Source organism: Excalfactoria chinensis, chromosome 1 (genome assembly GCF_039878825.1).
Source record: "Excalfactoria chinensis isolate bCotChi1 chromosome 1, bCotChi1.hap2, whole genome shotgun sequence".
NCBI classification, from domain to species: domain Eukaryota; kingdom Metazoa; phylum Chordata; class Aves; order Galliformes; family Phasianidae; genus Excalfactoria; species Excalfactoria chinensis.
In genome coordinates, this window is record NC_092825.1 from 83252023 (window position 1) to 83265626 (window position 13604).

At 40.4% G+C, this 13604-nt stretch overlaps 1 protein-coding gene across 1 annotated transcript; it reads right to left on the minus strand.

Moving 5' to 3' along the window:
• Positions 1 to 642: 642 nt before the first annotated feature.
• SH2D1B (SH2 domain containing 1B) lies at positions 643 to 8805 on the minus strand. The gene is made up of 4 exons (XM_072361561.1): positions 8672 to 8805; positions 6147 to 6210; positions 2771 to 2939; positions 643 to 1631 (listed from the first exon to the last, which is right to left on the minus strand). The coding sequence occupies exons 1-4, from the start codon at positions 8803 to 8805 to the stop codon at positions 1594 to 1596; spliced, it is 405 nt and encodes a 134-aa protein (XP_072217662.1). The 3' UTR covers positions 643 to 1593.
• Between the last annotated feature and the right edge of the window lie 4799 nt (positions 8806 to 13604).

The window sequence follows — 13604 nt, forward strand, 5'->3', positions numbered from 1 at the left end:
GGGAGTGGGACGGGAGGGTCTGGGCCTCGGTGCTGTTTGTCGTTCTAGGCCGTGAGGCTCTTAGGGTGGACGTCTTCGGAGACTCAGGACTTAAAAGCTGTAGCGTTACATGCAGTTAAACACCGAGCTGCTGTGTGATACCGCAGTCTGACACGCATCATAAGCCAGGATCAGGCAAGCTATCCTGTTCCGCAAGCAGGGAAGATGCGTGTGTATGGGCTTCAATAGAGTTGAAAGGGAAACCTAAAGGCCATCTAGTCCAACTGCCCTGCAACGAACGGGGTCACTTACAGCTAGGTCAGGTTGCTCAGAGACCTGTCCAGCCTCACCTTGATTGTCTCCAGGGATGGGGCATCCCCCACCTCTTTGGGCAACCTCATCACCTTCATTGTAAAATACTTCCTTGTGTCCAATCTAAATGTCCCCACTTTCAATTTGAAACAATTTCCCTGTCCTAACAGACCTTGCTAAAGAAGGTCCTTGAATAAACAGTAAAGATACATAACAAAACAGAAATCTATCTGATATTAATAAGAAACCTAACATATTACTAATACAAATACTCATACAAATTGACATAGCTGAAATACTACCCATATATCCCTACTACAAAATAACAGAGTTTAGAAGTTACAAGCATCAAATGAAGTCAGATGTTTATTGTGTATACTTTGTATAAACATACATCAGTTTTGCCATAAGCTACTGCTTTATGAACATTCATTTATTATCTTTGCAGTGCTTTCTAACAGATACACAAAATCACAGAATCACAGAGATTGGAAGGGATGTCTGAGATTATCTAGTCCATGTATTGTCTGACGTACTAAATTTACGATTTTGTTGTCCTCTTTTCATATATTTTAATTAAAAAAATAAAATACATTTTGTTACTTATATAAATTAACTATATTATATACTTCACATGTGGCCCAAGACAATTTCTCTTCACTCTGCATGGCCCAGGCAAGCCAAAAAGTTGGACACGCATGAGTCCAAACCCCTGCGAAAGCAGTTCTCTACAGCCAGTTGCACAAGAAAGCATCCAGACAAGTCTTGAATATCTTCTGAGAAGAAACCTATCTCTCGTGCCAGTGCTCTGTCACCCTCAAAGTAAAAAAGTTCTTCCTCAGGTTCATATGGAATTTTCTGTGTTCCGGTTTGTGCCCATTGTCCACTGTCCTATTGCTGGACACCACTTAAGAGCCTGGCCCCATCTACTTGACAGCTGTCTTTAGATATAAGATTTATAAAATAACAGATTGTATGTTTCAGCAGTAGGCATCTTGGAAAGTTTGTTTAAAAAAACAACAAATACACATACACAGGCAAACAAGTACACACACCCTTTCCCCCATATAATTATCCACATGTCAGAAAAACTAATTCTCTTAATGATGAACAAAAAATACATAGTAGTTTGTGCTGGATCTACTGGGGTTAAAATGCACTTGCTCTGTTAATCTACAAAAGGCACTAATTCCAGAGGTATAGCTACATAGCTTTGAATATCCAACTGTTAACTCTCTCCAGTTGGTATGTTGTGGTGCAGCCTAAAATGGTGTCTTTCCAATTCATCACGTTGCAGATCATTCAAGATAAGACATCAACATAATCACTGTCATCGATTTCTGTAAAGAAAGAAAAAAAACAGATCGTGTCATTGCTAATTGCTTTTCTGAAAGACCCCTCTAAGCAAGATGGCATGTTGTCATGTTGTCATGTACCTAAGTAGATATTATTAATTCAGTCTGATTTCTCAGTATTCTGTCTGCTATTTCAGAACCAGTGTTTAGACTTAGTTTCCTATGGACTGGGTCTTCCAGGCCATTCCGCATGTGGAAGCAAAGCCTGTATTGCCCTTTCTAAATCAGCAAGCTCTGTAATTAAATGGCTGTATGCATATGAGACCCTTTCTTTCTGAGAAAGTTAAACATCCTGAATCATATATATGTCAGTAAATCAGATCAGTAGCACAGGTAGCCATGACTGTAGTGTAACACAGCTTTTGTTCCTTTAATAAATATTCCCAACAGAAAAGCCCTTAGCTGGGAAGAGAGCTCAAAAAACCATCTTAGACCTCATTAGATTTTTTATTATTGTTGTTATTTTTTCAGAATCCAGGGAAAAGGCAGAAATTGAACACTTGGGACATCGTATAGAAACCTACTATCTTTTCAAGTAGCCACCCTCAGAAAAGTGGTTCTTAGAACACAATGTTAAAAGCTGTCTAACAACCAGTAGTGCAACCTCAGGGACTAAACTCTCTGGTTCCAGATCTGTCATCCTGAGCACAAGGCTGTATACTTCTTATTTTCAACATACTAACTAAAAAAGGTCATGTTCTAACACAGATTACAATAATCTACAAGCTAGATTTTGGTATAAAAGTAGCTTTTAATTTGGACAACAAAGTAAAGGACAGCCTCAACTATCACTGAAATATAAAGGCCTGTCAGCTTGGCAGAACCACATTGTGTAAGACTGTTTCTCAGCCTTCTGTAGTCTAAGAGTACTGATACTCACTGAGTGAGTTTAGGGCAACACCACGATTTACCATCTTTTTCAAATTTATTCTGTTAATCTATGGTAGATGAGTGTATGTAACCTGTGATCTAGAACTAATCAGTTTCCAGTGAATGTAAAAAAGAAGGAAGGATCTTGAGTTTCTGTCCATGCAAGCTTGTCTCAGAGGATACATAGAAATTATTCACCTGTCAATGCAATTGTTGTCTTAATAAAAAGACAGAGACTAAACTAGATTTCTCACCATTGTAAACATCATCATTTCCTAACTTGAGTTTCCAGCTTCTTCGTGAGGAGCTTGTTTTCTTGACTGGGTAGCGAAGCTTTGTTACTAACCCTTGGTTTGGCTTTTCATAGTTATATATTAAATCCTTTAATGTTCTGAAGACCTTTTCTGGAACACCTTCAGCAGTCTGCAAGGAAAGAAAAACTAAGTTTGTTTGAAGTTGTGTTTCCATAAGGTATCTGTAATGAGAACCATGCATAACTTGTTCACTAAGGGACGTTTTGTAAGCCTGTTAGGTGACAGAATACTGTTCTGTACACAATAGGGACACCTGTGTGGTGGTGTGGTTATGGTACCAAGCATAACCCACTTCACCAGCCCTGCTTGTGTGCACTGCAGCCAAGGGAAAGCTGTTTAGTGCTTGCTGCCTGGCTTCAGATCACAGGCTTCCCATCTTAGAAAGAACAAATGTAACAATTTTTTGGTTGAAGATCTGAAACCATCCACCATCACTGCTTCTAGACAGTCTAGCAGATATTATGACTTCTGTAGCTATTTTTTTATTGCTAAATACAATAAAGTACAAAGTTTATGCTTGGCTCAATCCACTACAGCATTGTTCAGTAGAGTGAAAGCATTACAGACTTCCCTCTGGTCTTAGAACACAAGTTTATGGGGAACTATTTCATTCCCATTTAAAATGTCAGATTCCTATTTAAAATGTCAAATTTGGACAACTACATGACAAGCAGAAGCCAAGTGTTGTATGCTATATTATCACGACTGAGAAAGGACACCTGCAGAAGCAGCTAACACATCTGAGGGCCCAAATGAGCACCAGCTTTCACTTTTAGGTGGGAATTAGTTATTTGTCTCAGGTTTGTCCAAATTTGTATCACCTGTCTTTTATCTTCATCTATGATTTTTTTCAGTCTTGCTTTTCCTATTTTCTTTCTATCAACAACCTGTTGGGAGGAGTAGGGTGTGAGCAAGCAATTACAGGGGTGCTGGTCAAGGTCAGCCTACTACATTCTATAAAGTTCATGTCTAGACCTGGCTATTGAAAAAACAAAACAAAACAAAACAAAACAAAACCAACAAAACAATCTCCCCATCACCATCAGTATACTATTTTCAGTATATTTTAGTAAACCAAATTAATCTGACCTAAAAACTGGAAGAACAGAAGACTTCTTTCACAGGCTAGGCCCTGCAATGAGAATTAAGCTTGAAAAAACTGAAAGATTGTCTGTTGATAGGAGTGACAGCAAAACCCAGAAGAGTGGCTATAATCCAAAATAGATTACTTTTTTGAAAACAAATCATTCAGTTCTTCATGAGAAATTGTACCTCTCACACTGAATCCAAACCACTAATAAGCAAGAGTGATCAGCATATGACATTTTGGTATGTCCTTTGTTTGATGACCTCGTTCTTCTTAGATGCTACTTAACTATTGGAAGTCCTGTTGACTATTCCTATTCCCAGTCATGGATTGATCCAGTTTATAAAATGTCCTCTTGGCTTGCCTATAAATTGAAGATTTCTTTGTGCAGGGATCTGATTGATACAGTCTGCTCTTATGCATATTCCAGCAGCGAGAAGCATTATCTGAAGTCATTACTTTCGGTTCTGCAGAAAAGCACAGAATTATAGATATTGTGGCAGCTTCACTCTAATGAGCAGGTCTTTTAAAATCAAGATGTTCGATATTCAGAGCCCCTAGACTCTTGGTGCTCTGGCAGAGCTTCCAAATAGAAAAAGCTAATCAGGAACAGAAGTGCTGAAAGCTATAGATTTTTCTTCAATAATGTAAAAAAGAAATGGTCAAATCAGGAAGTAGATGGTCAACAAATAGCTGATTCGTTTAGGTTATAAGGGATTTCTACAGAGATAGTAACTACTTATGAGATCATATGCAAGTATACGAGAAGGTATATCAGAAAGTCAAAAAGTAAACATAGCAGAAAAGGAACTTGGAAGTGCATGAGTTGGTTTGAAGTAATGCCTCCTATTTATTTTCATAGTACAACAGATATGAAAGAACACAATAACACTATTTGATGAGCAAATTCTCAGCTATGAAACACTATTTTTCAATGCAGACATCACCACTAGCTATGCATTTTTACTAGTGATGAACAAGAGCCAGCATGCTGAGCTCATAAAAATGTGCAGCAGCAGTGGTGACCCATTGTTTCATAACTGTTATTACAGCATTCCTGGAAGGAAAACACTACCTGCACAGTCCAGCTTTCCTCAACCCAAACAGATGGAAATCAGAAGGTGCCAAATCTGGACTATACAGTGGTTGCGGTAGGACAGTACAGTCTAGGTTGGCAGTGTTTTTCATAGACTTCAAACTGGTACCTAGCATTATTGTGTTGCAAGAGAAAGATTGTCTTCTTCTCTGGCCTCACACTGGAAGTCCAAGCTGTCAGCTTAGTCAGTGTCGTGATGTAGTAGTCAGAGTTGATGGTTTGTCAGGGTTCCAGGAAATCCAGAAGGATCACCCCTTTCCTATCCTAAAAGACAAGGCACAGCACTATACCTGCTGAAGGCTGTGTCTTGAACTTTCTCTTCAATGGAGAATTCACGTCATCACTCTGTGGATTGCCATTTTGACTGTAGCTCATACGTGTTTCGCTTCATCTTGTCACCAATAAAGATGGGATTGAGAAAACTGTCACCTTCAGCCTCATATTGGTTCAATAGACCTTGCAAACTTGCATACAATGTTCCTGCTGTTCCTGTGTGAGCACTCTTGGGACTCACCTGGTGCAAACTTTGCATATGCCAACATTGCCACCATTATTTCCAACTCATTGAAGCTGATATTCAGCTCCATGTTCATAATCTGCCAATTTCTTTGGATGAGCTGGTTGAGGCACTCTTCATTTTGTGGTATGGCAGCTGTGCATGACCATCTAGAATGTGGCTTGTCTTTTGTGTTGCTGTCACTGCTATTGAAACACACTACCCACCACCTCACTGTGCTCACATCCGCTGTTTGGTCTCCATAAATGTTTGGCACATATCAGTGAATGTCAGTGGGTGTAATTTTAATAGCATGGAGGAAACACATCACAGCCAGACGACCGCCCTTGCTTCATCTGCACTTCCATTTCAGGTGCTGTTTGTCAGACTGCCCCTCTGCTGCTATCTGTTGCATAGTAACAGTACGTAATGGAATATTGGTGTGAAGGTTTAACCTTTACTGCCATACCACCAACATCCGCCTCTGACATTGCTGGCCATCATAATAAAATAGGAGGCACTACTTTTGGAGAAGGCTTCCTATATTATTAGGTAATCTTTTCAAGTATATTATTTTTCTAAATTCATTAAAATTTTAAATGATGAGGTCTTTACAGACGAAAGGAGATTTGCTTACCTGTATTCTATAATATCCTTCATATTCCCTGAAGATACGATAAGTATAGACGACTTCTTCAAAGCTGTGAAAAACATTGTCGTATACGTTACGTTTGTGTCAACTGTCAGACCACGGGAAAGGGCTTAGACTACTACAGATGAATATGACACTAAGGTATTGGTTTTGTTTGCTTGCTTGTTTTGTTGTTGTTGTTGTTTAGGGAAGACCTTGAGCAACCTTGAGCAATATCAGCTAACTGACTGAGCTCTCCTCCTGCTTCTTAGGTGCATTTTTTTTATTTTTTGAGTTTCACATGACTACAGCTTAAACAAAATAGATCTGGTAATTCAAAGTAATGAAAATACTTCTGGTTGCATCCAGAAAGGCCTGGATGTCAATGTTACTTGTTCATAGACAGTAAAGCACAAAATAGAGCCTAGAAGCTCACTCTAAGCTGCTTCGGTCATTGTAACATAAAACAAACATGAAACTGCCATTACAGTGAAAGCTTCTAATTTCAGATCAAATATTAAATGCCTATATATATGCAACTGCATATTATGATTCAAACTAACAAACTAACTTGTTTGGGGACAAGGAAGATCTAGAGGCAGAAAACTAGCATGATATGAGTTTATTTTGATAGGCTGACATTGAATCACAAGAACAGAAGCAAAGGCAATAGATCTGGACTGAGGCGCTATCAAGACCTGGGACAGCTGTGGATGAGTATGGAGGGAATGCCACAAAGAGGTGTGCACTGTGCATGGTTAATGTTGAGATGCTTTTGGACCGGTCCCACCATTCTGACTCTTAGATCCTCCCCTTCAGTCAGTGGGTCAACTACAAATTGCGGTTGTTTTCTGTAGCCTGTGAATTGCTGTCTCTGTCCATGGACCAAATGAGAACTATTTTATTTTTCTTTTTTAGCAAGGTGGGCATCAGTTTGTCTTATCAACCATGTTACATGCTAAGCAATGCTTCAGATGCAGTTCTAGTCCAGAAGCTGTCTTGAAACAGCACCGAGAATTTCTGTGTTGATGTCTCCAATTTTAGGACAGACACATTCCCCTTAAGCAGCTTTACTTTCTCTAGTCTGTCACTGACATCCAGTCTCTCAGCTCCTGAGCCACTATTCCACATCATCCCATTTGCTATCTGAAGGCAACCTGTACTTTCACCTCTGCAAGCCAGTATCTGTCATGCTGTTGCTGCTACTCTGTATTTCAACTATTGTATGTATTAATGTACAAACTAAAGTCACATACATCCTTTGCCTATACGACGTACTCTGTAGACATGCCGTCTGTTATCTCAGTAGTTCAAAGTCATTAAACACACAGAAGACATAAGCACCTTTTTGCTTTCTCATCTGCCTCTGCTGAATAAGATCACAGCAGCTGTCCTTCCACATCAAGGACTAGTATTGCCTCCTCCATGCCAGGATTCCCATTTGTTGATTCAGGCAGACTATGCATGCCATTTCCCTCCCTAATCTTTTTGCTTTGTACATTGGCTCCTTCCACACTCATTGCAGGCAGGTTCCTCCAGCTCCCTCTCCAAGGTCTCTGTTCGTATCTCATCTGCCATTTCTCCTTACTTGTCTTTGTCATTCCCAGACGATCCTTTCTTCTACTCACCAACCCAACAATATTCCTTTTCCTCCTCCCTTTTTCTCCCTTCTTCTTTGATTTGTTTCAAAGGCAGTGAGATTTTGATTATTGATAAGAAATAATTCCTGATATTTCTAAGTTCATTAAATGTTGTGCTACATTTTTTTTCCATGTCACTCTCAAACATACCCTCAAGGAAAGTGTAAAATTCAATGGGTTCACACAAAAAGGATCTAGTTACTAGTTCATAAACTCTGAACGCATTAAGAACAGATTGGTTACTTATGAAAAAAAATGTAAAACAAACTTTATGAACAGGAAAAAAGTGCTATTCCCAGCAGCAGAAGAAAATAATCCAGTTTTAATTGTTTTAAGCTAAGAAGTTTTTTATCCCCATCTTGTTCATGGGCTTGTCATGAATTTGAATAGGACGTGACATCTTTCTGTCTCAGGTTATCTCCTCACATCAGATAAACTTTGTGGGAAACACAAGGCGAATGTTTCATCAGATAATCAGCATGCATATGAGGAAGAAAATTTTTAAGTCCAACTATGGGACTTTTCAGTGTCTCAGTAGTGCTAAAATGGTATTTACTCATTGTTATAACAGAGGTAGCAACTCCGAGTGAGGTTCTGCTCACCATGTTTTGGCAGGCTGAGGTATTTTCTCTGGGCTCTCTCTATTGTCTGCAGAGAGACAACAGCATCAGCAGAGAACAGTTCATCCATTCTCTGTTGTATGAATTGTTTTTACAAATGCCACCCACTCACCACTCACTATAAAGGAAACCTAAGGCAACCAACATCGCTTGAGTACATCTACAGACATATTGTTAACACTAGGGAAGAACTATTAATGTTAGAAAAGGAGAAGTCTTGGTTCTGGATCTATTTGAAAACTCATTAGAAATTCAATATTAAAATACTTACAGAACACACAGACACAAGGCTCCAGCCACGCTTTCACTCTCTCGTATTAAATAGCTACCATTCTTTCCTTTCTTTAGCAGCAGTTCTTCACATGCTTTAAGTGATATCCTTCCATGAAAAAATGGGAACTCCATGGACAAATAGAAACAAAGTCTCTCGTCTTTTAGACCAATTCTAGATAAAGCCAGAAGACTGGCATTAAAAGAAGACTTATTCTAAAAACAGCAATTAAGAAGTGAAACTGGAGGTGTGAAGTATGGTCATGGGTTTATGTTGCTGTTACTGGTCTGTCTGTAGTGCAGTTAGCCAACAGCTTAAGGCTGATAGCATCGTGAGGGCAGGGTGGGAAATGGGAAATGATTCATCTGTACTGCTACTGTCAGAAGAGAAGACTCTTCTGGTGCATTATATGACAGAGCTAACATCTGGTTTATGCATCATGCTTCTAAGCTATGCAATAGGTTAGCAGACACCTAAGCACAGTTACATTTTAAAGTTAATTTCTACATATGAAGTTGCTCAAAGCCTTGCTGAACTTCACCTTTTAGCACAGCTGTTGGATGTTGTTGCTGTTCTTATGGTTTAATGGACTTTGCAAGTTCCAGTGAAAGTTGGTCAGCATTATTTGTGCATTAGATTTTTCAGGAGGCATTCTCTCCGCTGCCTCCTTCTCATTTTTAAAGTATAACAATTTTATCCAGAAGTTCTGCCATGTCTACGTTATGACTGAGAAAACATGATAGGAAGGAGATGATGGTCAGACAGTGCTTTTTGGTACCCCTAGGAAGCTGCTGTCAGTTCAATGTGGACAGGATACATCTGTGTGGAAAGCTGCTGATGGAGGAAATGCTACCCAGCTCTATGGGAGATGCTCTCACAGGCATTTAATGCTTTCCTCACTGGAAGGCGAGGACTGGGGAAAGGTGGAGAGCAAATAGACCTGGAGAAGCAAGAGATAAAAACCAAGCTGGGCATTATTAGTGAAGGAAAGGAAACTGCGGGAGAACCCAAAGATATAGGAGTAGCTGTGATTCAGAAGGTGAGACTGAAAAGAAAACAAGCACTGATCATGCAGATAGAGCAGGTTTAAGTTTCCAGGGAAGGAGGAAGGGGCAGAGAGAGCAGGAGAGACAGTCTTCAAAGCTGAGGAAAAGGATCTGCTGCAATAGTCTGCTTTCAAAGTCAAAACAGTCCATGTCCACAAGAGCTGGAACTGGCACAGGTCTTCTTGATTTCAAAGATCACTGTTTGCATCTACACTTCCCAGCTCTGTAGCCTGTGGACGACTCTGAAGATCTCATAATGCATCACCATTTCTCTGTCACCAAGCAGTGCTGGTGACCTCCTTGCTCCATGACAGTGATCCCACTGCACCATGACAGTTGCTTACAACATCAGTGCTAGCAGCTGCACTTCTATGGTGCAGTTCTGCAGTCCACCTTGCTCATGGTCCTTGACAATGATACCGTAAGCGATGGTTGGCTATTTTCTCTCTTCTTCTTTACAGATCCTCCTCCATTTCACAAAAATTCCAAGAAACTTGTAAGTGCAAGTACTCGTCTGTTAGGAGAGGTCAGAGTTACAGTGTGCTGCATGCAAAATACCAGCATTCTTCCTTTTGTGCAAGTGAAGTCTGATAACTGATCAGGCATGATAAGGGGTGTTGGTGTATGACTGTGTGTATAGTTTTCTAAACGTCTCATGAATGTAAAATTTCTATGAGGCAGTGCAAGGTGGGTGACCCAGAATTCCAGCTGTGAAAAGGAAGAGCAGCAGCTGCTTAGCACTGCCCATCTTCAGGTACATTCCTTCTCTCCTCTGCGGTGATAAGAAAGCTAACAAGTAACAAAGTAAATAAATAAAACTAATATAGAGTATCCAAAGGAAGACTACGGAAACAGTGAACAATCTAAAGGGCAAGACATATGAGGCATAGATGATGTTGCTGAGCCTGTCCAGAGCAGAGCAGAGGAGCTGAGGGGAGGCCTGATGGCAGCTGCAGCTCCTCACAGGGAGAGGAAGGGCAGTGCTGAGCTCTGCTCTGTGTGACAGCAACAGGGCCCAAGGGAACGGCATGGAGCTGTGCCAGGGGAGGGGCAGCTGGGGGTTAGGGACAGGGTCTGCACCAGAGGGTGGTCAAGCTCCAGGACAGTCTGCCCAGGGCAGTGGGCACATCTTCAAGCTGCCAGAGTGCAAGGAGCTTTTTTGGACAATGCTCTCAGATATAAGGATTGAATTTTGGGTGATCCTGTGTGAAGCTGGACTTAGTAATCCTCATGAGTTCCTTACGGCTCAGGATATTTCATGATTCTAATGGAATGATTCCTCTTTTGGGAGCATAATGGTAACATGTTCTTCCCTAAAGACCTCATTACCTAGGTGCAGAAACAGAATACAATAAAATCAGTCAGTCTTGCAGGTCTGCATCTACAAGGCTATTTAAACGGAAGTGGCAGCCACACTTTACCCACTGATCCCTTAGTCAGGTGCTCCTCTGCTGATAAGAAACCAATGTGAAGAAGAAAGTGCATGAAGAGAAATGGGGGATGGGGCCTTCTTTGAGCAGTGATCACTATCCACAACCTGACCATCTTACACAGCAGCAGCACGTCCATCTTTGTCCTCCCTTTTTCTGCCAAAGGCAGATGAAGCATTGGCATTGGTGCTTAAGTTAGAACTTTTCTGTTCCCTCGATGCTCTTTAGAAGTCTTAAAATAGCTCTCACAAAGCTGTGGTGAGGCTTGAGATATCTCCAAGACTCATGCACAGATGTTGCAAGTCAAAGAGGTCTGTGGTTCATTATAGTGATCCCAATTCCTCCAAATTAGGACATGGAATGAAGTTGAGGTGTTGATCAAGAAAGAGTATGCCATTATTAAAAGATTGGTGAGTGAGAAAGGAAAAAGAAAAGGACAGAGAGAAAAAAAAGGAAAGAAAAGCAAGCCACCACTGTGGATCCCAGAATGTCCTGACCTCCTGTCCTCCTCCTTCTGTGGTGGCTGAGGATGTGGTGGGGCATATGCCACCAGTAGAGGGGTTGGCAATGCCTTTTACGCCACCTGATGGTCCCTTCCAATTGGACCTATGTGCTGTGCAAATGCCATACTGGCCACACTTCTCCTTTTGCATGATGGTTGGGGTTGGGGTTGGACCTTAAGCAAGACAACTAACTTCTGACTTCCCCATTGTGCTTGGGCATAACAGGTCTTTGGTCTTTAACTTTCATACGAGCATTGCCAAACAGACTCTTCCTGTTCCTCAGGTGCAGCTACTTTTCAAGTTGTCTGTGCTTGCAGAGTGGTGACAAAGCCTGAAGCCACTCTAAATCACAGTAGGATAGTTTGTGACTGGAGAAAGGGACTGAGAGCTACTGCAAATTCTGTGTAATTTATAAGAAAAGATGTAGGAAGGTAACAGCAATGATACCCCAAATCAATATGCTGAGGAAGGAATCCATGGTACAAAATTGCCTATTTGGAAGGGAGAAGGCACAAGAGATGCACAATTTACTGGCTACATCCTTCTAAGCTGCAACAGGGTTTGTGCAATGGATGCAGTCACACCAGAATAAGCCTTCAGGCATTATCACTAACAATTTTCGCAGCACCAAATCAAGCTGTGTCTGGTATGAATCCACTCTTAAAATAATTTTACTCTTTTCCAAAATAGGACTAGATTGTTTTTTTTGTTTGTTTGTTTTCCCCATCATTCACTGAAGGAAGGAATGTTTCTAGGTTAGCCTCCTGCAGTGATTAACTGACATTTTACATGTTAGAGAAAGGAAAAGACTGCTGAGCAGTTTTTCCTGCTCTCACCTCCACTTAGAAAAGAAGGCTAAATTGTCACTATCTCCTGTATGTCAAAACACATACTCTAATCAGTCTTCTATATTCTTAACAAAATGCAACCACTTCCTGCAGTCTTTCCCCACAGGTTCCTTTTTCTAACCTCACAATTGTTCTCTTTCTTGTACCTGGACACCACCTTGGCTACTACTTCTCTAAAATGTTATGCCTCTGTCTGAACAAAGTAGTCTGACTACAGGAGAAAATAGACAGTACTGAAACTAAACTTGCAAAATGTTGTTTGCAGAATGCCAAGTTCTGCTTGGCTGAAACTCCAGTTTGTTTTCTGCTGCTATTTTTAGTATTTAGAATATTTTTAGTATTCCCCTTCAGTTTCTGTAAAACACAGTAAGGCATATTTATTGTAACATCTCATATTAGCAAGCACTCTCACCATTCTGGTCATGCCACCTATACAGGCTGCAGCTCTAACACATACAAGCTCTTAATAATACCTCTGGTAAGAAAAGTAAAGCCAAGGAAAAACTAAGTTGCTTAAAAGCATGAAAAAAGAAAAACAAACAAACAAACAAACAAAACATTTTCAGTGGATAACTATGGGGCAGAGATCAAAGTTAAATTGAAAGCTATGGTCAGAAGAAGCTAAAAGCAAAGCCGATGTGCTTGAAAATGGCTAAAGTTGTGAAGAGAGCAGGAAGTGCAAGCGTGTAGGGTAATTTGACCAGGTAGCAAAAAAACCAAGATGTAGAAATAGAAAGCTGACCTGACTTCTAGCTATGTCTCCTGAAAGTCTGAGTTACTTGCCCATGTCAGTAAATAATTATATTACTGTACAACACGGGCTTTTACAAGAAATAACCATTATAGAAAGAAATTACATTTAATTTGGCAAAATTCATAACTGTAGCATGATGTCTACATCAGTCTGTGGTTTTGCTTTGGGCATTACTTGTTCTCTGTATTATTACAATTACTATTATTTCTTCCTTTCTTTTCTGTCTTAGTAAATAGCTTTCATCTCAATCTATCAGTTCTACATGTTTCCCCCCCACCAACTCTCTCCCCCGTCTCATTGGGAGGAGGAATGAACAAAGGGCTGCATGGTGTTCAGCTACCTGTCAGCTTTG

Coding starts and splice junctions, on each gene's coding strand:
- SH2D1B (XM_072361561.1), bottom strand. CDS start 8,805: ATGGAGTTCCCATTTTTTCATGGAAGGATATCACTTAAAGCATGTGAA. Junction 2,940..6,146: donor AAGGATATTATAGAATACAG/GTAAGCAAATCT, acceptor CTTTCCTTGCAG/ACTGCTGAAGGTGTTCCAGA. Junction 1,632..2,770: donor AAATGATGATGTTTACAATG/GTGAGAAATCTA, acceptor CTTTCTTTACAG/AAATCGATGACAGTGATTAT.